Source organism: Myotis lucifugus, unplaced genomic scaffold (genome assembly GCF_000147115.1).
Source record: "Myotis lucifugus unplaced genomic scaffold, Myoluc2.0 scaffold_11, whole genome shotgun sequence".
Classification (NCBI taxonomy): Eukaryota; Metazoa; Chordata; class Mammalia; order Chiroptera; family Vespertilionidae; genus Myotis; species Myotis lucifugus.
In genome coordinates this window covers 918,336-946,289 of record NW_005871059.1, presented here as the reverse complement: position 1 = coordinate 946,289, position 27,954 = coordinate 918,336, and the positions used below count along the sequence as shown (strand labels likewise).

Sequence of the window (27,954 nt, the reverse complement as noted above, 5' to 3'; positions counted from 1 at the left end):
TCCTAGAGAAGCAGTCCCTACGCTTCCTTGCTACCCACCAGCCCCTCCTCCGTGGTGCTCCAGGGGCAAAGGAGCCTGCGCAGCCTGGAATGTCTGTGCTCCTCTCCATCTTGCCAGGGCAGGGGACGGGATGGGGGAGGAAGGGGTGTAGGGAAAAATCCAAATAGCCTTCATTCTCAAGGGTGAATCATTTTATTGCTAATATCTTCTGACATTTTCAGAAAAGAGGTGTTTTCTTCCTATGTTACTGAGTGGAAGTGTGTGTGTGTTGGGGGGCAGTCTCCGCTTGGTAATGATTAATCAGAATAGTCAAGTAAATGAGACCTAAATAACAAATGATACTCACAGTGATTGGAGCTGCTAATACTCTGCATATTTACCAGGTGCCTATTCACTTTCCATCCGTGATTGGGATGATATGAAAGGAGACCATGTCAAACATTATAAAATTCGCAAACTTGACAATGGTGGATACTACATTACCACCCGGGCCCAGTTTGAAACACTTCAACAGCTTGTACAGCATTACTCAGGTAACCTTAGTTCTAACCAGCGACGGACATTTGGATACTGGAGGGACTGGGTGGGCACAGAGCAGGAGCGGGGCAGGGAAGGGGGAACAAGTACAGCAAATACATGCAGTCGCTAGTCAAATACAGTTGACCCTTGATCAACAAGGTTTGAACTGCACAGGTCCACTTCTATGGGAATTTTTTCAGTAAATACATACAGTACTGTAAATGCATTTTCTCTTCCTTGTGATTTTCTTAATAACATTTTCTTTTCTCTAGCTGACTTTCTTATAAGATTACAATACATAAATCATGTAACACAAAATAAGCACTAGTCAACCGTTTATATGTTCAGTAAGGCTTCTAGTCAACAGTAGACTATTAGTAGTCGAGCTTTTGGGGAGTCAAAAGTTATGTGTGCATTTTCAACAGCTTGGTGGTCAGAGCCCCTAACCCCCAAGTTGTTCAAGGGTCAATGGTAGTTTTCCTTGCTAGCCCCTCACAGTGGCTAAATAGGATCTACTGATGTTTTTCTACCGTAATTATAAGTTCCATCAAAAGATTCTATAACATTTTAGTTTCCCAAGTGGAAAACCATAGGTTAAACTTTAGAAGTTGTTATCTGTCCTATTCCCCTGCAGAAAAGAATTCAGAGGCTGTGAGAGGGTGAAGGAGCAATCTCTAGGGGGAACGTACATGGGCCTCCTACAGCGGCGGGGAGGGGGGGGGGCGGGTGTCTCTACCATCACCTTACACTCAGCTCTGTTGCAGGAATGACTGCTCGTACATTTTCTCATGACTAGATGAGTTTTCTGGCCCATTTATCATGCTCTCCTTCCCCACCAATACTTCTGTTCCCTAACTAGACTTAGACTTATGTGACCCACAGGTCAGTTACAGCTGCTGTGTTAAACTTTTAAACAGATCAATCTCCATCCTAACACCCAGGTGTCACCAGTAGTCTGCTGTTCCTAGAAATGTACACTTAGATGTTTAGGTGTGCGATTTGTGCATTTTATTAAAGAGTGTGGTCTTATGTGCCAGTGTTAAAATGATAGCTTTCTTTCCTAGATTAGCAAGTATATTCCACTATATAAAACATGCACACAGGCGGATATAGATATACATGTGCAGATATAGATCTGTGTCCCAGTAAGCCCAGCAGTTTTTTGTGTGGCCTATATGTAATTTTAAATTGTTCTTCAGGATAAAGCCAGTACCCCAAAAGAGTACATGCCTTGATTTCAACTATTGCTGTGTGTACATTCATTAAAAAGTATAGGAGCATGTGTGTGATTTTTTTTAACAACCAACAAAAAGCAGTCTTTTGAAGATGGCAATAAGTAATATCTATCTATTGATCCTAGGCACTAATGAACAAGTGAAAAAATTAGCAACACGGTGTATTTATTGATTATGGCATTGGGGAACTTTGATTTATGTAAATTCTAATGAAATATTTGGGAGAAATGGAGCAGAATATCTCCCTGAGCTTAAATGATATACTCAGAATGCCTGCACGTTGTAAGGGTTTTTCAAATGCCAAAATATATTGCATTGCAGCCAAACATCAGCAGGATTCCCAGAGTTTGAATCATTTGAAAATATTGATTCGGAAAAGGCACCTTAATAACATCATAAAGCTGGAAGGAGAGAAGGGATGGAAAGAGCAACAGACATTTTTTTAATCTCAAAAAAATTCATCTCAAGTTAGATTTGTTTTTGTATAGACTTTTCCTCTTCCCTCATTTCTCTCACACAATAAAGTGCCTTTGAAATGTGGACACATAAATAATTTCCTACCTAAACATCTTGGAACCTAATTCTATCAAAAAGAAAGGAATAAAAAAGTCACTGGTTCCTGAAGAAAAGGCAGCAATACTACATTTGATTTCCCCGGATCTGAGGGACTTCCAGTCGGGGGTTGGGGCTCTGTCCACCTCACAACCAGGCTCTGTGTAGCTTCTGCCACTGCCCTCATTCCTGTCTTTGGTTCCCTTTTCTCACCTGATTGGTGTGAACTTGGCATTTAGGCAATTTCCCCTTACCGCTGCTAGATAATCTTTGAAGAGAGAGAGAAAAAAACTTCCAAATCACCTCACAGTGATAACTACTTCTTTCCTTTCTCTTTTTCATGGATAATAGAGTTCTTCACACCCTTAAATTTCTATAGATTTTAGTTTTTGTTCTTTCTGCTTTCAAACCAGTCTCCTAAATTATACACTGGAGATTGTTATAAACATTTTTAATAGGAAATACAAAGGAAGCAGGATGGAGTCAGTTAAAATGCCAGAGAAATCATTAGAGAAATGTGGCCAGTTTTGCCCCTGCTAGGTATCATCTTTATTCTTACTTGACTATAAGTCTGATGTTGTGTAGAAGGATCCTGTTCTGAAGTTACCATTTTAAATATAGTCGAAAACCCTTAATTTTGGGGGGAGGACAATCATGTTGACATTCTATAGTCCACCGTACCCTTGGAAATCAATGGAGGTGTTTACAGGGTTGCAGAAGGCATGTCATTAGCACATTGGGCTGAAATGTTTTTCTTACTTAGTGAGTATAGAAACCAAAACAGTCTTATCTGTTTATATGAATAGACCATATTATACCTGGGGATATGGAGTAGTGCAAACTTCAGATGTCCTCTATTCTACCTTCAATAAACATGTTTCAATGTGTGGTGTCTAATCTTCCAAGATGTGTGTAGTTCTCTGCCAGTGTGGTACTGTTCGGAGTAATGCTGTGTGCTGGCTGAGTGTGTGCACCTGCAAGTGTTGTTGTTTCACGTGTTCTGCTTTTCTCTCCCTCTCTCGCTGCTGTCCCCGCTCCGTCAGAGAGAGCTGCAGGTCTCTGCTGCCGCCTAGTAGTTCCCTGTCACAAAGGGATGCCAAGGCTTACCGATCTGTCTGTCAAAACCAAAGATGTCTGGGAAATCCCTCGAGAATCCCTGCAGTTGATCAAGAGACTGGGAAATGGGCAGTTTGGGGAAGTATGGATGGGTATGCTAAGCCTCAATTACTTTATTACTAGCATCCTCGTTTGGGAAGTCTCAAACATCAAAGATGGAAGGTGAAAGTAAAGACTATGAGCAGGAGGAAAGTTTGAATTACTAATAGTGAGGAATAATGATTTTGATTTTGGAATTCTGGAATTTCTAGAAAAAAAATATGTAAGTGGTCAAGATTGGCAAATGGCTCAAATTATACTATTATATGTGTTTCAATTCATAAGCCAGTAAATGGTACAAGGAATGATCCAACCTGCACCATATGGATTGCTCTTCATTTCCAACTGCAGATGTTTGTCCAGTGAGCTCAGTATCGCCCTCAAGGGCAAGTCACCTTCCATCTTTCCTAGTGCATGCATGATTATGGATTATAAGGACTGTGTTTTCTTTATTAATCCTCTTTCCTGTAGAGAAAGCTGATGGGTTGTGTTTTAACTTAACTGTGATTGCATCGAGTTGTACCCCACAAACTTCTGGATTGGCTAAAGATGCATGGGAAGTTGCACGTGATTCGTTGTATCTGGAGAAGAAGCTGGGTCAGGGGTGTTTCGCTGAAGTGTGGCTTGGTAAGGCAGAGGGCACGTTTTGTTTTGGCTGCATCTCAAAGCCAATTAAACGGACGGTTTTGAACAAAACACATTAGCAGCCATTGGGACCAAGACACTTAACCTGGATAGCTGGTACAGGCCACCCAGATTTTCAGAACATGGCAGTACCTTCCTGTTCTCTTCTGTCCTACTTCACGTGGTTAATTAAGGCACGCACAGTACAGGAAACCAATGCAATAGGACTCTGGGGTTTCTTCTTCCTAAGACCTGGGAAGGTAAGATACTATAGATGGGCTACTGGAGGAGGAGATCCTGGGCTTTTTTGCTCTATGATCCTGGGTTTTTTGCTCAATCTTTACTAGCTGATTAACCATGGGCAAAGGGCTTGTTTAACCTTTTTGAGCCTCAGTTTCCTCATCTGTAAAACTGGAATGATACCTACTTCATAGAACTAGGAGGATTACAAGGGATAATATGTTTATTAAAGAGTCCCTTGCATAGAGTAGGTGCTCAGTAGATACAGGTAGTTCTCTTAATTTGGTTGACATCTCATTGGTAAGGCCTTCTGCACTGGTCCTTCCCCATATACTCCCTCTGAGGCAGTTGCAGCTTTGCTTAGACAATCCATGGACTTAGGCCCCACCCAAAAAATATTGCCAGTAAGGCAATATTAGTATTTATGGAATCCTCCTTCTTCCTTTCTTAGATTTAATGAAAAATAATTGTTGTTTTGTGTGGCTGTAGGTATTTAGGTGTAGTCTGCACTAAAAGATTGAACATGGTTAAAGCTCTTGGAACAGAGCCTGGCAATGAGGAAGTACTGCATAGATCCAAAGTTAGAGATAGAAATAGAGAGAGATAAAAATAGAGAGACAGGTAGATGCTCAGTCAGACACATATGTACATGTGTGTAAGCTATTTTAATAAGAATTATCACTGTTGTTGTTTTTCAGAGTCCACATTGTGATGTCCATCTCTCACTGGACTTTAGCTCAAGTATCGTAAAATATGTTTATATGACCTTCTCCTCCATCTGCCCAATTTATAATTAAAATTATGGGCCCTAAGAATTTTTATCCAATCACTAATACAATCAGGAATAATTGAACACTATACAAAATTTATTTACAAACATTTTAATTATAAACTTTAAATCATTGCACATATTACTAAGATTTTGCTTCCCACTGAACATAAAACATCATTTTTTGGTAGTTCAGGATCAGGATGGAATGCCAATGTAAGTTACTGGGTTGTTATTAGACAAAAGATTTCTATTTAAAATTTTGGGGTACTAACACTCAAATAGCAAAGACCACATACAAGTTGTCAGAGTTCCCATTTATGTTTAATGGTCAGATATTTTGTAAGATTTGATGAATATTCCTTTAAGCCACTTATTCTTTCATGATTCATATTTTATAGTTTGCATTTTATAAGTATATGAACCATGTTTTTAAAAGGGTAACAAAAGTTGCCTCAATTTACAGAATTCTAAATTCAATTATATTAAATATAAAATTTAATCTTAATTTAATCCAGCATTTTCCAAATAGAAAATAATACAATCTAATGTAGAAGATCTCCCCCCTTATAAATAGTTTTAATTCAAAGTCATAGGACTAATAATGGAATACCCATACAACCTACTTTTTTAAAAGTTTGGGAGCTCAAAGAAATTCAAAAGACAGTCCAGTTCTATTTCAGTATTTTGCAGATGAGGTAACCGATGATCATAAACCAGGCATGCCTCTGGACCTACTAGATTTTTTTAACATGTAAAGTTTAAATATTTCTGTTCCCTCTTAGCTGTTGTCTAATTTTTCCAGTCTAGTTAATAGAAGTCATTGCTCTCTTGTGGCTGACCATCAGTAAGCCTAAGGAATTTCCCTTACCTGGTTGAAGTATGGGCAAGTCTATGAGCTTGCCTCTGCTTATCAGCATAATTGCATTCTACTTATAGATCACCTGTTCAAGGACTCAGTCAAGTAGCTCATGCATTGCAGACAAGTGAAAGTCTGGTGGTAATTTCCAGACATCCTCAGCGTGTTGCCATCTTTTTAAAATGGTATACCCCATAAAACAGATCTTAATCTCATTTCTTCCATGCTCACTGTACTGCCTATTGGATGGATATTGGATGGCCAGGCTTGTTCTACCACGGGGTTTTATTCTTGTAAAGAAGTGTCCAGAGCTTTTGGTATACATTTGTAATCACATGGCTGAACCAGAAAAGGAACGTGAAATATATCAAAATAAGAAAATAGTTCAATTATAAACCATAGTATAGCCAGAAGTAAATACATTTTTTCTATTGAAAATCCTTGACTGAGTCCTTACATTTTATTGTCTTTGACAAAAACTGTATTAAATTTTTAATTTAAAATCTAACCTTATATAAATAGCTACTAATTTAAAAACATTTTTTCCATCAAAAGAGGACCTTTTGTTTGACTTAATATTGTGGGATGTCTGCAGGTACCTGGAATGGAAACACAAAAGTAGCCATAAAGACTCTGAAACCAGGCACAATGTCCCCTGAATCGTTCCTCGAGGAAGCGCAGATCATGAAGAAGCTAAAGCACGACAAGCTGGTCCAGCTGTACGCCGTGGTGTCCGAGGAGCCCATCTACATTGTCACCGAGTACATGAATAAAGGTTGGGCAAGGCCTCTCCGGGCTTCACCTCACAATGACCTACAGGGCTTGTTTCGGGGTTGGAGCGGAGTTGCCCACTTGCTTCTTTCCGTGGTTTCTGCATGAGTCTAGCATGCCCATCAGGAAGTGCAAATTGTGTGCTCATTAGTGAAAACATTTTAAACAGGCCATGACCTCCAGTTTGCCCCCCAGGTCCTTGTGATACTGGTACCTTTTGCATGCTGCACATGCAGAGTTCTAGCTCCTCTCCTTAATGAACGCGTCCATTTCTAATGTCGGTGATACAGAGGGCTGTGACAGTTTGCTGTTATTTTGAATGCCATCACTTGTATTAAATTTCCGTTTTTCAGGGCTGAGCAATTAATATCAGACACTGGTCTTTGGGCTAAGTTGAGTCTCCATTTTTTTAACATTTTGTTTTTCAGCTCTCTTCTTAAAATCAGATGAAGAAAGACATGTTTTTAAAGAACACATTTTATTCTCATTCTCTCTGTGTGTGGCTCTGTCTCTCTCTGTCTTCTAATCAAAGCAGTATTTTTGGGGATAAAGCCAAAGATCACTTTGTTTTGGAAAAATAGATGAACCAAACAAAAAATGTCCTTAAAAGGCAATGCATTGTACATCAGAGGATGCCAGTGTAATTTTTCCTTTCCATGTTCTCTTAAAATATATTAGGAATTTTTTTCCTGGCAGATTGTCCTTTGTATCCAGGGTTATTTGGTAAATAACTTTGGGATTAAAGCATGAAAAAAATCACCTTGACCCTGATGAGCCTCCAGCCTCTGCACGTGACTGTCCCAGCCCTGGTGTCAGTTCTGAGCTACTCGGGCTGTGCTATCACAGTGGCACTGAAGCTCGGCTATCTACATACAGGGCTCCTTGAGGCCTGGCTGGCCAGGACCTAATGGGGAACTATTTGCCCCACCCTATATTCCTTTGATATTCTTTTCTTTCAGGTATTTTTTTCTTGATTTAAAATCTGTAAATAAGCTAGGCCAGCGGTTCTCAAACTTGACTATGTGTCAGAATCACCTAGAGGGCTTCTTAAAATACAGGCTTCTGGGCCTAAGCTCCAGAGTTCTGATTCAGTAGATCTGGGGTGGAGCCTGAGCGTATGAACCTTTCTTTTGCACTGATGGCATTATTCAGTTCAGTTACCTCCTTACTTCTAATAAGAAAGCCAAATATAGCCCTTTGTTGGACATTTTTATCTTTCAAAGTAAATTGAAATGGTTTCATGTTTTCTTCATAGGAAGTTTACTTGACTTCTTAAAAGATGGAGAAGGAAGAGCTCTGAAATTACCAAATCTGGTGGACATGGCAGCACAGGTAGGCCCCATGGTACCTAGATTCCTGCCTTAGATATAATGATGTGTAAATACATCAAGCCAAGGGGTAACGTGTTCCATTCTCTCAACTTCCACAGGTTGCTGCAGGAATGGCTTACATCGAACGCATGAATTACATCCACAGAGATCTGCGATCAGCAAACATTCTAGTGGGGAATGGACTAATATGCAAGATCGCCGACTTTGGATTGGCCAGATTGATCGAGGACAATGAGTACACAGCCAGACAAGGTAGGCACTTGGATGATGATGGCTCATGACCACATCCTTGAAAACAGCCCTTCCTCCCTCCTTCCCTTTCCTTCCTTCAGAAAATATTGGAAATGTCATTCTTCAGATAGGTTTTTTCTCTTTTTTATCTGGCAGGAATTTGACAACTCAGCTGGTGGGAGGCCGTAGTGGGTTTCAATAGATGGATGAGATGTTCCTTTTTGATGAGTGAGTGTTCACTGGTGTGGTCCTCCTGGTTTGTGGCACTCTCACAGTGCTTTGCTTTTGAAGGAGGGTTGTGGAAGGCCAATCGATCAGTCACGTAATAGCTCATCATTCCACCAGAGTCTCGGCAAAAAGCAGAAGGCATGCTCGTTGGATAATTTAATAAAGGAGTTATTTACAAAGACATGGGCAGGGTTTCAGAAAACAAGCAGAGCATGGTGCCTTCCACTGTATATTCCACGGCTTGTATTAGCAGTGGGCCTGAGGCCTGAAGGCAAAGGAGTATGGGTGGCAGCGGGCACCAGAACTACAAACGCAACTGTGCTGAAAAGCCACGTTAGAGAGAGGCAGCAGGGTGGGTCTGGAGGATTCGTACCCAGGCTCACTCTTGAGCCTCCTCCAGACCTCCTGCCAAACCCAACCAGAAGCTAGGGGTCAAAGGCGCCCATTGATGAGTTCAGATGGGTCCAGAGCAAGGACAGTAAAAATGAGATTTAGAGGGAAAATAGAAAATAACGTGTAGTCACTTGAAAATAACTTCCCTTAATTACCTGCTCCTACCCACCCCCTCCAAAGATTTGTAGAATTGGCCTCTAGAAAAAACACATCCCAACCAGCAGCCACTCTGGTGGGCAGCTTGTCAGGTGCTTTTAGAGCACCAGGAAGGAAATGCCCACGGTTATTTTCTGTCCTCAGACATCTTCACGTAGCGGTCAACAGGTAAACATGCAGAGTTAAAAGGGCTGTTGGCAATTAAATGTAGGCTCCTTGTGTGGAATATAATGCCTGTGTCTGAAGGAAGAGGTAACCTTCATTGTTGTTGTTTTAACCAAAGCTGGTTATTCTGAGCAAGGCTGAGTGGTGACTGGAATATATTACAGGGCGGTGCTTTCTGCTGGATTTCATAAAGGCCACCTCCAGAATTCTTATTCTTCTTTATTTTTCAATTCTTTCATTTCTTGCCAATTCTTCCCTGCTTTTATCATTCTCGGCAGTCTCCAGTGATGAGGAAAAATGTTAAACTCAAATCCTGGCTCGTACAGACACTGTCCAAATGCAAAATTATGTGTCGGTCAGACAGCTTGGCTATTTGAATTTCCCCAACATGTGGCAGTTCTTGTCCTGGAGCCAAATGCCCACACAGCAAGCATGCCCACACATTACACACACACCAGTGCGGGGCCAGATGGCATGCGTATCTCTAATCAAAGGCACACGGACAGCTTTGGTTGGCACTGGCAGTCCTCAGAAAATGTGGACGTGATTTTGAGTCAAGGTGAGCTGAGACGGTCTGAAGTACCACTGGGTCTGAAACCTGGCCCTAAATGAAAGCCTTTACCCAGAGGCAAACCTGTCAGATCTCAGCTCACAGACCTGGAAGGAGAGGAGAACAGAGCAGAGCAGGCGAAGGTTGTGAGGCATGAATATCTGATTTAGGAAGTGGTGAGAGAGAGTCAGTCTTGTTGTTTGGTCCTGTAAGCATCCTTCATGTTGCTGGAGGGATTGGTTCAGGACTTGTTTCTCCCCTTCTCCTGGACTTTGGACTTTATAGAATTTGTGGTCCTGAACCATCCATAAATGAGAGGGTTACAGGGCCAGAAGCCCGAGGATGCTGGCAGGAGTGCTGCTGGCAGGGCCTGGCTATTTAGCACCTGGAATGAGACCCCTCTGGCGGTGGCCCTGGGTGATGAGCGCCCATGGGGAAGGCGTGTGAGGGGCCCTCGCCGGTTACTGTCACACACGCGGCTGCTGTGGAACAGGCCCAGCAGCCAACCCAGCCCTGGCCTTCAAGTCCTGTCTTCTTCGGTGAACTGTCCTGATTGCTTTCTGTGGCCCCTCACTTCCACCATCACCTTTCAAAGGATTGGCCTCAAACCCTTTGTGTACTATGTTTTCTTCACTTAATCTCCACAAAGAGTATTCACCCTTCCTTCTTAAAATTCTTTTTTTTCCATCACCATATATCCCCTCTGTGTCCTCTCCCACCTCCACCCATCCCCCTCCACCCCAGCAATCACCACACTGTTGTCCATGTCCATGAGTTATCTCTCTTTTGTTTTTCTCGATTTTATCATCCCCCACCCTCACCCCTGCCACCAGAGCTTTCTGCCTACTCTTTATCTATGAGTCTGTCTCTATTTCGCTTGGTAGTTCAGTTTGTTCATTAAATTTTTGTTCATTAAATTCCACATATGAGTGAAATCATATAGTACTTGTTTTTCTCTGGCTTATTTTGCTTAGCATAATGTTCTCCAGATCTATCCATGCTGTTGTAAAGGATAAAAGTTTCTTCCTTTTTACAGCAGAGTAGAATTCTAATATGTAAATGTGCCACAACTTTTTTTATCCACTTGTCTACTGATGGACACTTGGGCTGCCTCCAAATTGTGGCTATTGTAAATAATGCTGCAATGAACATCGGGTGAATATATTCTTTCTAATTAGTGTTTCAGGTTCCATCAAATAAATTCCCAGAAGTGGAATCACTGGGTCTTCCCTTTCACAAATATCTTTAGATCCATGCCAAAGACTGGAGAGAGATAAGTAAGACGTAAATGAACTGGAAAACTAAACTGGGGTGGGGGGACCACAAAGTCTGTGAGGCCCCAGGATTTTCAAGGAGAATAAAAGAAATGCTGCCCTACAGCAGAGGGAGTGGAAGGAACGGGGGCATTTATGGAATATACTTACAAGAGCCAGGCCTGAGCGGGAGAATGTGAGCAGTGGGGAGGAAGCAATAGAAACAGGCTCAGAGGGGTTAAGTAACTCATATAAAGTCCCACAGCTAGTAAAAGGGCAGAGGCAGGATTTGAATCTATGTATGGCTGGCCCTACTGCCTCTGCCCTCTTAAGCTATATTGACTGCCTCTGATCCAGACTGATTAAAAGAACAGAAAATTAAAAATTGATATTAATCATAAGTCCCTTTATCTCTTTATTTTATGGAAAAGTTTGGTGGTGGTGGTGGTGGTGGTGGTGTGTGTGTGTGTGTGTGTGTGTGTGTGTGTTGGAAAGACCTTCCTTTTCCTGCTCTGGGACAACTCAGCTGTTTATAGAGTTCCTCCTCCCAAGGGTCTGCCTGCCCTGGCCTCTGTGCAAGGCAGAGGGCCTGGTGTGCATCTGTGGTGTGCTCTGCAGATGGCATGCGTGCTGCGTGCTGAAGTGTTTGCTGGGAGGCAGCAGCTCCTCCACACAGCTGGCCCGTGTGCCTGGCAATGTTTGCAAGTTGGGTTTTATGATCCCACAGGCCACAGCCAGGCAGCATCTTGATTATGGGACTGTGGGCAGTGTTTGAAGCATGTGCTGGACACAGGTATTCAGGGCTGTGAGTGACAATTGTTTTTCAGCACAGTTGTGACCTTCCCATTGAAGGGCACACCGAAATGCCTGTCCTCCCCCTGGATGGATGTGATGGCATTTCCCAGGGCACAAGCAGCACTGGAACGTGGACCTGTGTTAAGCAGCCCTTCCTGCGTTCCTTCCCTCCCACCACCCCCACCCCACTGGACTGCCCCGAAGCCCCATATGAAGAGGAAGGTCAAGACTAGGCCAGAATCTGTGAGGATGATGCTCTGCCAACAGCATTCTAGAGGCAACTAGACATTACGTGGTGCTGCTCGTTCTGTTACCTGTACATTTCCTCCGCTGCAGCAGATGCATCTCTGTAGATCTCTTTAGTCATAAACTCTGTGCTAAACTCTGACCACTCAGGGCCCCTGAGGAATGCCAGCACTCGTTATTTGAGGGCCTTGTGTGTAAAAGGGACTTTGCTAGGAGCTGCTGATATTACGAAGCCTAAGACTGCACAGGGGCAGGGAGCAGGCATGGGGAGGGACACTGAAGTTGGGTAGAACCAGGTGTGAAACCCGCTCTGTCCTCTGGGGTCTCGGACAAGCTAGTTAACTTTGCCACAGCTCAGTTTGCTTATTTGTGGAAATATATTTTACCTGCTTTGTGTTTTAATTTTTGCAAATATTAAGTAAAGCAATAAATGTAAAGTATTAGCATAGTGCCCAGTGCATAGCAGATGATAGATAAAAAATACTCTTGTTATGTTCCATATAGGACTAAGCTTTTGGATAATAAGCAAATGCAAGAATGGATTGTAGGCACAATGGAAAGGCTGAAACAGGAAAGGGAGAGAGGAATCAAACCTAATTCCCAAATAGTCTAATGCAAGTAATCATGAGAATGGAGTTGCCCGTAACAGAGATGAGTGGTCTTATTTTCAGAGAAAGAGGGTGAGTTTGGGATTTATTGAGCTTGAGGTGGTTGTGGTACTACATCCATTGAGGTGTTGAATCCCAGAGAGGTCAGTCAGGGTGCCCACTGCCACAGGTCCTCACCTTCCAGCCCTCCCACATCACTGTGCCTCCGCTGACCATGCCTCTCACCCCCATGCTACCTACACCCTCCCTAGGGTCTGATCCCAGCCACCTCCCCACCCCAGCACTGCACCTTCATCCCAGCCTCATTCCACAGCTGACCCCCGCCATGCCCGTGCCAGGGCGCCGCAGAGACCTGCTGTCCGCCCTTTGGTCCTCACACTTGCAACCGCACCTGTCTCCTGCAGCCACCAGCATGGGCAGCTGTCACCCAGCTGCACTTCCAAGACTCACAGCCCCTCCGGCCATCCGACAGACAGGAAGCAGCAGGAGAATTCTTGACAGACTCCTGTTTTTTTCTTCATAAGCTTTCAGAAAACTCGGTGCTGACAGACATCAGTTTAAACCTAACAAGTTCAGATACACATGGTTTATGTATAAGAATGACTTCTTTTCACCCTGGCCAGTGTGGGTCAGTGGTTAAAGTGTCAGCCTATGCACCGGAGGGTCTCAGATGCGATTCCTGGTCAAGGGCATGTACCTGGGTTGCAGGTTCGATTCCCGGCCCTGTCTGGGTGCGTGTGGGAGGCACCCAATCGATGTGTCCGTCTAACATCCATGTTTCTCTCTCTCTCCCCCTTCCTCCCCTCCCTTCCACCCTCTCTTAAAAATAATCAATGTAAATAATGTCCTCCGGTGAGGATTAACAAAAAGAAAAAAGAAAAGAATGACTTGCTTTAGTGGACACATGTTTTTTTGGAATCATAATATACAAACCATAAAATGAATAAATTTGAAGTGTACAACTCAGTGAATTTTTACATCTGTATATGCCCCTCAAATCCCCCACAGATGACGACAGGGAGCACCACCAGCACCCTAGAAAACCTCCTCGTCCCCTTCCAGCCAGTAACCACCCAGAGGTAGCCACTGTCTTCAGCTGTCACCATAGATTCGCTTTGCCTCTACTTGAACCTCATACAAACAAATCATAGGCTATACTCTTGTGTCTAGCTTCTTACCCATCATTATGTCTGTGAGATTCATCCATGTGACTGCACATAACCATAGTTCTTTCCTTTACAGTGCTGAGTAGTATTCCATTGTACAAATATATCAGTTCATTCTACTGCTATTTCTAGTTTGGGGCTATTATGAATTAAGCTACCGTGGTGGTAGATGTACGTCCTCCTATTTATTGGGTATTTTCGAAGGGATGGAATTGTTAAGTCACAGAGCAAGCCTAGCATTACTGTGCTGTTCCCAGTGCTCTGTTCCCTCTGGGCTGGTGAGGCAGCCTGGGGAGACTGAGGAACCTGCGGTTACAGGTTAGGAGCCAGGGTTTGCACTAGCTCTGTCACTTACAGGGGTGCTGTCCCCAGGCAAATCACTTAACCATTTGACCCTCATTTTAGCATCTGTAAAATGGAGATTAAAAACAATTTCCTTACATACTTACCATGAGAATTAAATGGGCTGTCGGTAAAGGTTCTTTGAGGGTTCTGAAATATAAAAGCCACTCTCATAATCTGATTTTTGTATGTTTTATGTATATTTTTCTTGAAAAGGATCTTTATTTTCTTACTTAAAAGTTTTTTAAGAAAATGACTATTGGTAATCAATACAGAAGAATCAATCTTTTAAGAGAAAAAATACTATTTCATTATTTGACAGCTCTCTCTCTCTCTCTCCCTCCCTCCCTCCCTCTCTCTCTCATACACACACAGTCACACACAAATGCACACACCTCCCTGGTCTTTCCTGACTCGCTCCCATCAGGGTCTGTCACTTACAGGACCTGCCTCCTTAACCCTTTCCTCTCCTGATTTGAATCATCACAAAGACAGGAACACAGAGCTGCTCGGTGTTTGGGGTTTATTTTAAGGTCTAAGTGAAGGACAAGATCATTGTTGTGGAAGCAAATGTCAAGGCAATTTAATCACTGGATCTTCAGAATGTACATAGAAACGGGCATTCAGGACGCTGTAGAAGACCTGCTCTAAGTTTCAATTTGTGTATGAAATAGAAAAAGAAAAACGCGTCTGTTCAGATGCTCTCAGTACTGAGGGTTTACGTTGAAAAGAGTATTATCTGGAGGAAATTTTACGTATAAATTAGACTGCAAAGAATTCATAATTGTTGCAGTTTTCATATTAATTATTTCATGTTAAAAATTGTTACTGCATAAATTAACACATTCTTTCATGGAGAACATATTTTAGAAAGATTTGTTACTTTAATAACTCTTTGTGTATCAGATATCCCAGATGCCTGTACTAATTAAATGTAATCAGATTTTGGATTCAAAAAGCACAGTAGCCATTTAACACAAACAAGCAGGCAGCTAGGTTGACAAACACAGTCAGGAAGAAGCGGGTCCCTATTTCTTTCATATGTTGAATTTCACAATTCAGAGCTGTGAATTTAGTTCCTGTCCTTCCTTTGTGTTACTACGACTGGGGATTATCAGACTCAGAACGCCAGCTTTCCAGCTCAAGGGCTCCTGCAGAATTCTTAATCAGCTCTTCTGAGGCCCCTGTAATCCCACGGCAGATCAAGGCTGATCTCGCCACGAGGTGCCCTCCCTCTGCCCCTGGCCGCACATGCACTTCTTGTTCTCTGTCAGCAACAGCATTGCAGTTCCCACACAGTGTGCTGTGACCTGAAGGGCAAATGTGTGTGTGTGGGGGGGGGGGGGGGGGGGCGCGCAGAGTTAATTATTGAATTTAATCTAATTCTTCCCATGCTAGAGAAGCAAACCATCCTTTAACAACAAGCAAACCCTTTCCAATGCAGCCATTGTTTTAAGTACTGAGCAGGAAGCGCGTTTGTTTGAACTGACCACACATGGGTCCCCAGGGGCTGTCTGGTGAGAGCTGGGGGTTCCCGCAGAACGCCTGCTGGTGGCCGGGTTGGAGCCATCATTCCTGCTGAGCGGACGGGTTGCAGCCTGAACCGAGCCTGGTTCTCATCAATCCTCCCAGATCTGAGTTTGGTACACTTCTGTCGCTAGGGAGAAAAGCGCCTTCATTTGTATTCTGCCGCTTACAGTCCGGGCTTCCACCGCATTTCAAGAGAGAGAGCCACGCTTTGTGTGTCTACTGAGCCACAGCCGAGCTGCCGGGCCAGGTTAACCTCGGGGCTAGGGATCAGACTGCAGGGAGAGGGGGATGGATGGTACAGACCATCCTTTCCCTGGGAGAAAGGACTCAAAATGAAAAGAAAGGGATTTCAACTCACCCTTGCCTACCCGGCTCTCTTTTAGGCTTACCACTGTTGTGGGGGAAGGGTGGGCTCATTTCGTCCACTCCCACAGTGGGGCAGCTCCCTGACTGCCCAGGGACACAGATGGGACTGGTGTAAGCCCCGTCTCTGAGCAGAGCCTCTCGTCTGAATATCTTTCCTCTTTATCTGCCCTGGGCCATCCTCCATGTATTCCAGTGGATGCCTTCTCCTTTGTACTGTCTGGAGCAGAGCAATTTGGGGGTTGTTTCTGAGTGGTCAAGAGCAAGTTGTTGGGCTCTGCGTCCCACATTTCCTAGTAATCAGCATGAAGGAAGCAGATGGTCACCCCCTCTGATTGTAAAGTGTGTACATAGGAACTGCAGACGCCATCAAACATCACAAATGTCACTTGGCTTCCTTGTCTTGCTTTGCTGCAAAAGGAACTCCTGCCTTTGCATCGTCTGGATAAGCAGGGACAGGCAGTGCCTAGGAAAACGGGCCCACATGTTGAAGCCTCTGTCTCTTCCTGCCAAAGTAGGGTGCACCGCAGCGTCTCCCCGGGAGTGGGGAGGGGGCATTAGAAAAAGCAATCCAAAGTGGCTATTGTCTGTGTAGCCTGTCTCCCTTCCATGTCTTCCTAACTCCCGACCAAACCCTCCATCTAACTACCAGCTGTTCCCTCAACCTCAGTGCTTGTCCTTCCTGCCTGGCACACTTTGCCGCATGATGACAGATTGACCCAGGCCGGCTGCCCCTTCCAGGATGACTGGATTCTTGGAATCATTTCTGTGTTGAGCTCCATCCATTTACTACTTGGGTCTGAGTTCTCACCACTGTGAGCAGCAGCCTAGGGAGCTCTGCACACAGCTGCCCTGCCTCTCGTCCCGGCTAAAAGTCCACAACGCTAGGTTCCCCTACTGGAGCTGTGCATCAGAACATTTCTTCTTCGGATTCAGCTCCACCAGACTGGATCCGTGCCAGCTAATCCATCTTTATCTTTGTACTATGCTCAGGCCTTGCCTCTGGTCCTTGGTTCTTGTCTTCCTTGGCCCAACCTGTCCCTCCTCTATCCCACCCGTGGGATAGCACTCCTCCCTATTCCCTATCTCCTTTTTTCTCAGACACCCTGTTCACCATTGTGCATTTCAGATGAAATATCATCTCACTCCATAGTACCATTTACTTGTCATTTAGTTTTTATCTTTAAAACAGGATGCTAAAACCTTATGAACGTAAAGTAGAAGTTTCAGCAGAATGTGGCACCAGGAATAACTGAAAAACACACAATTGTATTACTCTGGACACATTTAGAAAATGTGAAAGTCATTCCTTTGGCTAGTGTGAAAATTCTGAGCTTTGACCTGCCAGGTTTTATTGGGTTTGAAATCATTGTTTTGTTTGCGTAACCACAAAGTTCCCTACTTTGATTTCACTTCTTTCCCAGGATATCCTGTCCTCATCCTGCCACTTCCCCATGTAATCAGCTTCCTGTTATTAGCATAGTTTGTGATTTCTTTTCCTTTATTCCCAGGGTCACTTTAAAGTTGAGGTACTGCACATTATTTAATATTGAATGTAATGACTTGCAGTCTGTGGCTTCATAATTAAAGGGGGCTCTGGATGGGTCTTTGGCTCGGAGAACCAGTGTCTGTTATTGACTCTGATGGCTTTCCTCCTTGAAAATGCTGCGAAGGCAGCCCTCGTGTTCTCTGCAGGAAGGATTTGGTTCTGAGATCCTGCGCTGGTTTTGCCTTCCCCACCTTGGCCCAGCTCTTAGCCAGAGGGGATACTTTCTGAAACAGGGCTATGAAATTGGCCTGGTAACCAGGACAAAAAAAAAAAAAAATAGGCTTGACAGCCCAGCTCTCCAGTAAGAGCCTGTATTGTGAGCTGGGCCCTACCCAGGCCTGTCCTGGCCCTGCCCTGAGCCTCCCCCGGGAGAATCAGGGTCAAACTGCAGCATTTCCATGTGGCCACCTCAACCCAGGGCTCCGTGCAGTTCCTCTTCCTCCTCTCTCTTGAGCCTCTTCTTCCTAAAGCCAGCACCACATTAGCTCTCTCTTGGGTTTGCCTGTGAGCTTGGTCTGCCTGGCTGCCTGGAAAGTCCTAGGGTAGGAGGTGACCTCCCTCCTGCTGTGCTGAGGCCTAATGACACTTGGTAAGTTCTCAGTGATGGATTGATGAGTGTTTGGGGTTTTCTTCATCCTCTTCCCTCTCTTGAAGTTTGGAGAGCCTTTGCACTACTACCCAAAGAAAATAATATCTGGCATTTATTTAGCTATTACGAGTTGCCAGGTCTGTGCTGAGCCCCTCAATTTATTTATAATTCTGACCACACCTTATGAGGGTATCGGCATCCCTGATTTACAAATAAGAAGACTGAGGCCAAGGGAGGTTTTAAATGGTCACCCAGGAAATCCGGCGTGCCAGCCAGATCTGCTGGACCCCGAGCTCCTTTCCTAAATGAGTCCCCTAGACCGTCCACAACCACCCCTCAGCCCCCAGGAGGGCCCTTTGCATGGTCACTGAAGGGCATCCGCTAGGGAGCCCTGTTCTCTGGCCCATTTACACACACTTGGTGGGTGCGGGAGCTAGACTTGGGAGCAAAAGTCTCTGCCTCCCTCCTTCACGCTTTTGAAATGCCACTGCCATCATCTTAATGTATGAAGGTGCGTAAAGTACAGCAAGTAACCAGTCAAGGGAGAACTGTTTCTGTGTGAGGCAAGAGAAAGCAGATAGCCTGGCCGCTGGGGAGAGAGGACGTTCATTAACCGTAATGGAGGGCCTGGGGGCTGGGATGAGCCATCCTGATCTAATAGATTTAGCTGGTCATCCTGTTTTCACCTAAAAAATGAGAGCATCCAGTCAGACTGTCCTAGAGTGCGGTTATTAGTTTGTTACACTGCTGTATTGTCACTCTTCTTTGTTCAATTTGATTTAATCTGTATAAAGGAAGAGAATTTCTTTGTCCATCAGAGTGTTAGATACATTGCTAGGTTGACCCTTTAGCCAATTAGAACATCTGTTGAGCAGTTGTGGTCTAACCAGCCTCAAGCAAAGTACTATGGAGAAACATAGTGTAAAGCATGGTCTCCAACGTAAAGGGCTTCCATTCTATTTAAAGAGATAAAATAACACATGTAGAGCTAGTAGGAAGACATGTTAGAGCATAGGAATGGCAACATAGTGTGTCATGTTTACGTGCTTGGGCTCTGGGGCCAGACTCCTTTGGTTCAAAACCCCATTCCACCATTCCCACCTATCCTGTGGCATATCATTTTATCTCTGTGTTCAGTTTTCTTATCTATAGAACAGGACTGTTATCAGTATCAGCCTCCTATGTGTAAAACACTTAGCATGATGCCTGACAATAAGCATTGAATACATGTTTAGCTATTGTGGCAGTTAACTACGGTCAAGCATTCAACTGTTGTTTACAGTGTTGGCCCCAAGCGCATGAGAGAGACCAAGGAAGGCCGGAGTAATCACAGATGACTTCATGAAGGAGACTTGAGCTGCATAGGTGTTAGTTAAGCAGGCGGAAGGAGAGAAGGCATTTAGAACAAGGTAATGTGTGAGAAGCAAGTATGATTATGCCAAGGGCAAGTACAGGTTATGGGGAAGCAAACTAAACTAGAATAACTGTGTTTGGGGTAGCAAGGACCATGTGGGTCCATGAAAACCAGGTGGGGGTTTTGATTTAATGCAGTAAGGAGCCCACTATACGCTTGGGGCAGGGGCATTATGAAGATGAGGTTTAAAGCCATTCAGCTGACCCTGAACAACATGAGGGTTAGGGATGCGCACCTCCCATGCCATTGAAAATCCATGTGTAATTATAGTCAACGCTCCAAAACGCAGATTCCCAACTGTGGAGTTGACCCTTGAACACCCTGGGTTTGAATTGGTGGATCAGTTGAAAAACCCGCGTAGAGGTGGGCCTGTGCCATCATCTGTGGCTGGATGGACAGTGAGCTGAAGGCAGGGCACCACGGAAGGAGGGCTTTACGACGGGTGAGGACCCCAACCAAGTTTTGGCAGGGAGCTTAACAAGAAAGGGCACATCTAAGGGAAGTCTCAAAGAAGGAACAGTAGACGCTGGTGCTGGAGCCGAACAGAGGTTCAAGGACAGGGTGAAGTCCCAGCCCACTCTAGGTTTTCACCTTGGAGCCTGGCAGAATGGGGATCTAACCACAGAAGAGAGAGAGAAAGGGACTTCGTTTGCATCCTAAAAAATTAAAGTGAGAATGAACTTTATAAGTTAGTCATTTAGTAACATTCTTTACCCAATAAAAGAATCTCCTTTATAACGAAGTGTCTTATTCATAGTAAATTGATTTGGTGAAAAGTCGATTTAGGTTCATAGTTGCCACGTTTGAGACTTTGTCACTTAGACATTTGCAGATCAAAAAAGAAGACTTCAGATGAGAGACAACGTGTGTGGCGTATCCAGCCCCATTCACATAGAGATGATGGGCAGGGTTAGTCATGAGAGAGGGTGTTCCTCGGGGAATAAGCAATGAGAGAGAGAGAGAGAGAGAGAGAGAGAGAGAGAGAGAGGAGTCTGCAACACTGAGGTCCCTGGACACTTGTAATTAGAGGGGGAGAAGGAAGAAGAGCCTACAGCAGAACAAAGGAAATGCTCGTGAAGAAAGGAAGCACATCGGGAAGGACGTTTCTCATAGAAATGTCTGAGCTTCACGCAGGCCTGGAGAAGGCTTTTTACTTTGTCCCTGAGATTATTAGTGTTATTCAAATGTGAAAGTGGGAGAAAATAGCATAAATATGTCTAGAGTCAGCACAAGTTAGACAAACACGATGACAGAAGTGACAATAGGAGTATAATCTACCCAGTTGCTAATTGCTAACAGACACCCATGGGCCCTGAAATGTCACGATGCTTTTTGAGAGTTTTGAAAAGTCAAAATGCTTTTCACATTCTGTCTCCTCACAAATCGTTCTCAAGGTAATAATGTTATGTTCCATGTTTCAGAGACAAGGCGAAAGGATGAGGTGGGATGTCATCACACTTCTGCTCACACACTCCAATGGCTTCCCGTCACACTTAGGGTGGCAGCCCAAGGTTTTGGTGTGGCTGCAAAGCCCACAAAATCTGTCCTTGCAGCTCATGCTATTATTCTCGATGGCTCTTGTTGCTGTCTGACATACATAATGTCCACTCGTTTATTTTATCTCCTTCCCAAGCAAAGCTGCAGATCCGTGACAGCCGGAGGTTGGGTTCACCCAACACTGAGTACAGGGCCAAGCATGTGGGAAAACTCCAGAAATACTGATGGTGGGGAGAGAGAGAACAAAACCGGCCCAGTTGGGGGAGGAAAGGGTTGTTGTTGTTTTGTGGAAAAACTTTGATAACTAAATACATCCACAACCCTCTCCTTTCTCTTGCCAAAAGCATAGATGATTATTCACCTTATTTTAAATGGGAGAGACCATGGCCCCATGGGTTGATTGATCGATGTCCAGTCACCTGCTTTCACCCTAGTCTATTAAGAAAAGGATTTCCTGCTTTCTTTTGCTGTGAGCACTCCCAAGGCCTCTGGCCACCTCATCTTTCCACTGATACAACCACCCCACCCCCTGGCTGCAGACTTCACAGAGCAAAGTCTGGGGCTCCCTCCACCTCAGACAGTCTCACTCGGACCCAAAGAGCATCTAAACACTTCATTTGGCACCAAAAACACAGGCTTTTCCAGGAGTTTTTCAGCGTCAGTAGTGTGTGACAGATGCTTTTTCTACTGTACTTGGCAGTTGTTAGCCTCTTAAAAGGGCTCCCAGCTGGTCACCGAGGACAAGGAGAGGAGGCCTCACCAGAGAGCAGGAAATTGGTAATGAGCGCTGTAAGGAGCTGGGGTTCCGCTGTTCACTCAGTACCTCTTCATCTAGCTGCTCCTGGTCACCGGGCACCGGGCGCCGGGCTCGTCCTGGGGCGATGGTGGCCATCCAAAAAGACCCGCTCCCGCTCTCAAGGACAGTATCTATGGGGAGTCACAGTTCAGGCAGCTCCAGGTTCCCCACTGTCAAAAAATGAAGCCATGTGTAGGCGTAAAGCAAAGAAGCAGTCACCTCGGGACACATCTTGCTAACGGATGCACAAAATCGATGGAGATGAAGCACAGAAGCACAGGTGCTCACAGACAGCTCAGAGCTCAGGCGGCGTGACGCTGAGCGTAGCTCCCTGGCAAGAAGCTTGTCGGGGCCGCTCCTGCTGCTCTGGGTGTGCGCTGCTTCCAAAACGCTCACGGCAAAACAAACAGGTTCGCTATTTTCGCTTTCCGCCTTTTTTGGTAAAAGTGAAAATCCTTCTCGGATTTCTTCTGGTTAGGGAAAACAGGGACTAATGTTGGTCTCCCATAATAGCAGAGTGTGTTAGCTCAAAGTTTAAGAAGGTGGGGATACCTGCCACACATTGATTGCACTTGAATAGTAATAGCTACAAAGAATAAGACACTCTGGCAGCGAAAAGCTAAGGAACCTCTCCCGGTCCTGGTGCTGAGGCAAAGGTTCCCTGTGCAGGTAACCAGGAGGAGCAGGAGTTAGCCATGGGCTGGGAGTGGGGTGAGGACTTCAGACAAAGCGAACAGCCTGTCCCATGGCCCTGCAGCGGCTAAGAGCAGTCAGAGGTCATAGAGGTTGGGAGTGGGGCAGGAGAGCAAAGGAGGGTAGGCCCAGGATCATAGAAGAGGCAGAGCGTGGGGAGGAGAGACCAGGGGGGCCCAGTTGGAAGGCCACTGCAGGAGTCCAGGCAGGTGACAGTGAGCGAGCGAGGATGAGCGTGAGGACAGTGACGTGGACTCCATGTGGAGAATGATAAAGCAGCAGGGGCAAAGGTGACTCAGTGAAGATGTGTTGAGCTCCTTCTCTAGGCGGGCTCTGTGCGGCTGCCTGCGTGCACCTCGAGGGACAGATAGACACAGCACCCAGACCAGGAGGATGTCTGCATGCTGCTCCCATCAACCAGGCAGTTTACAGGCCGGCACCCTCTGAAAAAGAAGCAGGATTGTGGGGAAGATAAATTTTGGATGTTGTATTTGAGAGGCCCTTCAGAGACGTCGAGGAGGTCGGGAACGTGGGAGGGAGGTCCCATCTGGTGTCGTTGGAATTAGAAGAGCCATTGAAGCCAAGAGAGTGAGTAGGATCCTGTTGTTACATGAAGCCTATGACCACTCACTTCACATCTCAACAGAAGTTAGAGAAACAGAATAGAATTTAGAGAAACTGTGTGAAACACTAGTATTTTATCACTATAGAAAAGGATTCAGACTTAGGCTAACCAGTCCTCAGTACTATGCCAGGGAGGTAAGCAACTAAAGGACAAAGATTATCTACTTTTCTGGTGGTTCCAGACGTGGGCCCAGTGACAGCAATGAGTTTACCGTGGGAGGCAGTGAAATGTGGAAACTGGCAAGTCCACACATAAATGCTTATGTATCACCCATGGCCTTGTCTCTTGGCTTAAAAGAAGCCTGAACTGTTACCGGTACAGTAATTCAGTAAAAAATAAAAGCTAGAGTGATAGTAATTCCTTTATTTTTTTAGTTCATCATACCTGCTTAATTTGCTACATTCCCGCCAATAAAGTGAAGAGGAGAGGAAATTGTGTTGGCATCTGAACCCTCCCCCCAACGGAGAATTTCAAGAAGAGCGAATCAATACCAAGTTCACGGTAGTGTAGGTCTCCTGACGCTATCTCCTCTTTTTCCACAATCCATACTGCTTAGAAGACAACATTGATCCTGACGTTATGCCTGCCACGATATCTGGGAAAAAATCTGAGGGGGCAGACCTTTACTTTCAGGAGAAAAGCATTGTTTGCACCCAGGAGTCCTTCCTCCCTGGTGCCTGAGCTTCCCTAACTTCAGACAAGGAGAGAACCCACCGCAGCCTCAGCAGGGCCACCCGTGGGCTCACATAGGTGCTCACTGGACAGTCTTAGGGACGTTGTTCTCATAGACTGGGGTTTGCAATGTGCAACCTGCATGGTCGTTTACAAAGACACCTGCCCCCAACGCCAGGTGAACTCCCCTGTTTGGAGCTACATCCGTGTCCTCAGGAAAGGGGGGAACATGATGAGGGGAAATCGAGGTAATGAGATGAATAAAAAAGTGAACATAGACTCTATTTTGCTGAGACATTCATCAATGATTGACAGCTTATAGCGGCTTTAATTTATTAATCTTTATCTTGAAAAGGAAAATATTAGCTATATTTAAAGAACCTTCTTTTGTCAATCATTCCTGCTATTTTAAGAAGGAAAAGAAATAAGAGAAATTGAACAAAGACATCCTTCATTTTCTCCCCTCCAAACTGTATTAGATATAAATACATTAGGTAGAAAGAAAACTAGTACAAAATAAATTTAAGTGAGCTCTTGTTAATAAGTCAAAACACCTATCTACAAATCATTTCCTATCAGAGATTCTTTACAGCCTTTGTTTTAAATTATTTTTTGAAATTTTATATATTATGATTCTTGTTGTAGATATGATAATGAGAAAATAGAGCAGACTAGTACACCTGGCTGATATATTGAAATCTGGGATTTTTTTTAATCTGAAATTATGAAATTTTCTCCCAGAAAATCCAGAATGCCTTTAATCAAATTTTGAATAGTATACTTTCAGCAACACACACCTTCTCCAATGTCAGTGATTTCAAGAAGGGAAGAAAGGCTCCTTGGCTTGTTTTATTTACAGGATTTGTGTCTGCACGGTGGAGAAGAGCATTCTGTTTGCTTCAGAGATGGACATAGATTTTCAAGAGATGGTTTAAATAGGAATGAATTTAATATACCTTTAATTCTCTGAAATGAAGTTTGGTCCAGGGCAAAATCTGCTCTCGACACTGAAGGAAACCTATTCCATTAATCCCAGCAGCTCAGAGTCCAAAGCTGTGTGATCAGATTAAAGGTAGGAAGGACGGGAAGAATACTTTGAAAGAAACTTTTAAAACTAATGGCTGTTCAGAAAATACCAAGCCTCGTGTGGAGTCATGCAGCCCTTAAGGACAGAGATAAATAATTATGCTTGACAAACAGTTAATCACAAATAGTGCAGTGCATAAAAGAAAAAAAGTATTAATGTGAAATGACACATAATGAAATAGTAGGATTTTTTTAAATTTCATTTCACACTGACATAGAAGAGATGGGAAAGGAAAATTATATTGCCAGAAAATTCCAGTTAGATTTGCTAAAGATGTTATCATATACTGTGTTTAAAACAAAAATCTGATTGCTATAATTTATCATACCTCTGGTTATTAAAACCATATTAATTTAAAGATTTTAATCACTTGCCATTTTTGCACATTGTTGACTTTTTATAGAGGACACTATGGAAATTTCTGTTTAACCTTTGTGTGATTTTTTTAGGAGCTCCTAAGTAAAGTTAACAGGCTTTAAACATATAATTGCGTTTATACCAAATAAAACTCCTCGTGTTTTCCTTTTAGCTTGTTCAGTGAAACACGTGGAGCCGTTTTATCGTTGCTGAGCCCGTGTGAGAGCACAGGCTGCGGGTCCGTTCACTCCCTGCACACACATGGAGTCGTAAAGAGCCGGGGGGACCTGCCCTTCTTTTGGATTAGAGAGAGGATTCTCTTCATGATTGGGAAAGTTTAAAAGAAAAAGTTCTACTGGCTTAGGCGTGAAACTTGCTCCTTGGTCTTGAGAAATCAGAGACTCATAAGACAGTCATGGAGGCAAGGCTGTTCTTTAAAAAGACAAACATTAGAGAGTAGCCTCTCTGGCAGGCAGGAGAGAGGTAGGGAGATCAGCAAGGGCTCTCACAGCCAGGAAGAAAAAACTGTCCCAGAATTAAAGAGGGCCGCTCTGCTCTCGGGGAATGGGGACCGGAGGGAAGCAGCTGGAGGTCAATCATTTCTCTGCTGTGGTGAGAGGCCTTACGGAGGTGGAGCCCATAGCACAAGGGCTGCAGCAAATCGTCTCCACCCTGGGAGAAGCATGGTGGTTTGGTTTGGTTTTTATGCACCAGGTGAGAACTATGGTCTTCTATATGAAAGGATTCATGAGAGTAGCATTATGATTCAATGCCATGTATAGTTATTAAAATGTAACATTATTCCAAAGCAGTGTGTGTGTGTGTGTATGGCTTCCTAATTCACAAGTTAGATTCACCTCCAGACGAAACCTATGGCATTCAGTGTAGCCATAGATTCAAGTTCTAGAAGCCAGAGCTTAAAGGTGCTTTGAAGTGCAACCCTTTGATGGGAAAATTAAACTGACTTTGCTTGCAGTCACAAAGCCAGGACTAGTCCTGGTTCATTCCTGCTTTCACCTCCTGCCCGTCCTCTCTGTGGACCTGCTCCTGGGAAAGCGGCTTCCAAGTGCTTTTCCTCCCCAGCCCATACTCGGTGGGATGCTCTTGGTTTGATGAGTAACCAGGTGCTCTTTCTGCAGGTGCAAAGTTCCCCATTAAGTGGACGGCCCCCGAAGCAGCCCTGTACGGGAGGTTCACAATCAAGTCCGACGTGTGGTCGTTTGGAATCTTACTCACAGAGCTGGTCACCAAAGGAAGAGTGCCCTACCCAGGTAAGCGCAGGACCCAGCAGAAATGGGCCTCTGACTGGATGTTCTTTCAACACCATTTGGGGAAACCTCACCCAATTGGCCTGCTAAGCCCCATCCTCGCCTTCCTGCTGAGCATGAGTTTGAATAACATGGACAGGTACTGAGCCAGAGAGGAACAGAACTGGGAGCCACTGTGGTATGTAGACAAGCAGCCACCAAGAATTGGGTGCCAGGATTAATGTATTAGCAGCTGGTATGAGCGCTTCGGTCCACCCCAATTTGAGGAATCTCTCCTCTCTCGGTAGGACTGTGTCTGCGTCTCCCAGAGCAGAAATGTCACTGGCAGAACCTCTGCTCCACTAGTTTGCAGACTCTTCTGGGAAAGAGAGGAGAAAGCCCCCACTGCGTTTTGATTGCTCTGTAGCACTGACCCGTGGAGCCACGCTGGCAGGAAGATGCCAGGCCCCGTTCTCTCAGCAGGCCCGGCTCCAGATGGCCAGAGAGGCACATGCGAAACGCAATTGGAGGCCACTCACTGCACATTTTGAAACAGTCAAAATATGCTATGCAGTAGCAAATATAACGTAAAGCAATTGGAGAGTCTATTGTTCTGGAATTTTCCTGGGAATCAGATTCATGGTCTCCAAAGAAAGCCCAAGTTCAGGTTATTCACGCTTAAATTCATTAATTTAGACAAATGGTGACTTAAAGGACACTCGTGCCATTTCACCTCCACGCTTTAGTGGTTCTAGTGCAGGGACGATCTGCTTTCTGAAATGTTAAGGACACATTTTTTTTAGTTACTGCCAAGTGAAGAAAGAACACAGCTCCCCTCATTCCCTGCCTTAAAAAGAAAAAAGAAAAAAAAGCAGTGATGAAAACGATAGTGGAGATTAATGAGGAATGGAGGTCTCTTGCAAATCCTGGATTTGTCATCGTATCTTTGCAGTCAGAGGAGGCAGTGGGCCCAGATTAATTTGTAATCCCTTTGTTCATTTCTTCGGATTGTGTCTGGTCATCTTCCAAATGCAGAGAGGGAAAGAGGTTCTCTTTCTGGGTTGGTGTGGCCTCGACGCTCCTGGGAGAGCCAGGCTGGCACAGAGTCAAAATTGAGAAATGCCCCGCCTCCAAAGCGCCAGCACTGGGCGGTTAGAGCTGCTTGGAAGTCGGCTTTACTGCTGCCCCTGCGGTGGCTGTCCCTGGTGTGCACAAGTGGGAGGAGCCACCAGCGGAAGAAAGGGCTGCCCTGGAGGGGCCTGGAGCACAGCAGGGGCTCCTTTGAGTAGTTGCTGGAGGGGGTAAATGTGCAGGTCTGGGGATTTTGCAGATGTGAAGGCCCCTCAA

General features: G+C 44.6%; 1 protein-coding gene across 8 annotated transcripts in view; it reads left to right on the top strand.

The window, feature by feature from the left end:
- The window catches only part of FYN (FYN proto-oncogene, Src family tyrosine kinase), a 175,146-nt gene that overhangs the window by 135,902 nt on the left and 11,290 nt on the right, over positions 1 to 27,954 (top strand). For 5 of the 8 annotated variants that reach the window (XM_023750137.1, XM_023750135.1, XM_023750139.1 and 2 more), the window contains 7 exons: positions 384 to 533; positions 3,350 to 3,514; positions 3,933 to 4,088; positions 6,549 to 6,728; positions 7,980 to 8,056; positions 8,154 to 8,307; positions 26,500 to 26,631. In XM_023750137.1, coding sequence (XP_023605905.1) covers positions 384 to 533; positions 3,350 to 3,514; positions 3,933 to 4,088; positions 6,549 to 6,728; positions 7,980 to 8,056; positions 8,154 to 8,307; positions 26,500 to 26,631 — 1,014 coding nt within the window. The remainder of the gene's footprint in view (positions 1 to 383; positions 534 to 3,349; positions 3,515 to 3,932; positions 4,089 to 6,548; positions 6,729 to 7,979; positions 8,057 to 8,153; positions 8,308 to 26,499; positions 26,632 to 27,954) is intronic. The other 3 variants (XM_014451805.1, XM_014451803.1, XM_023750140.1) reach the window with 3 other exon arrangements.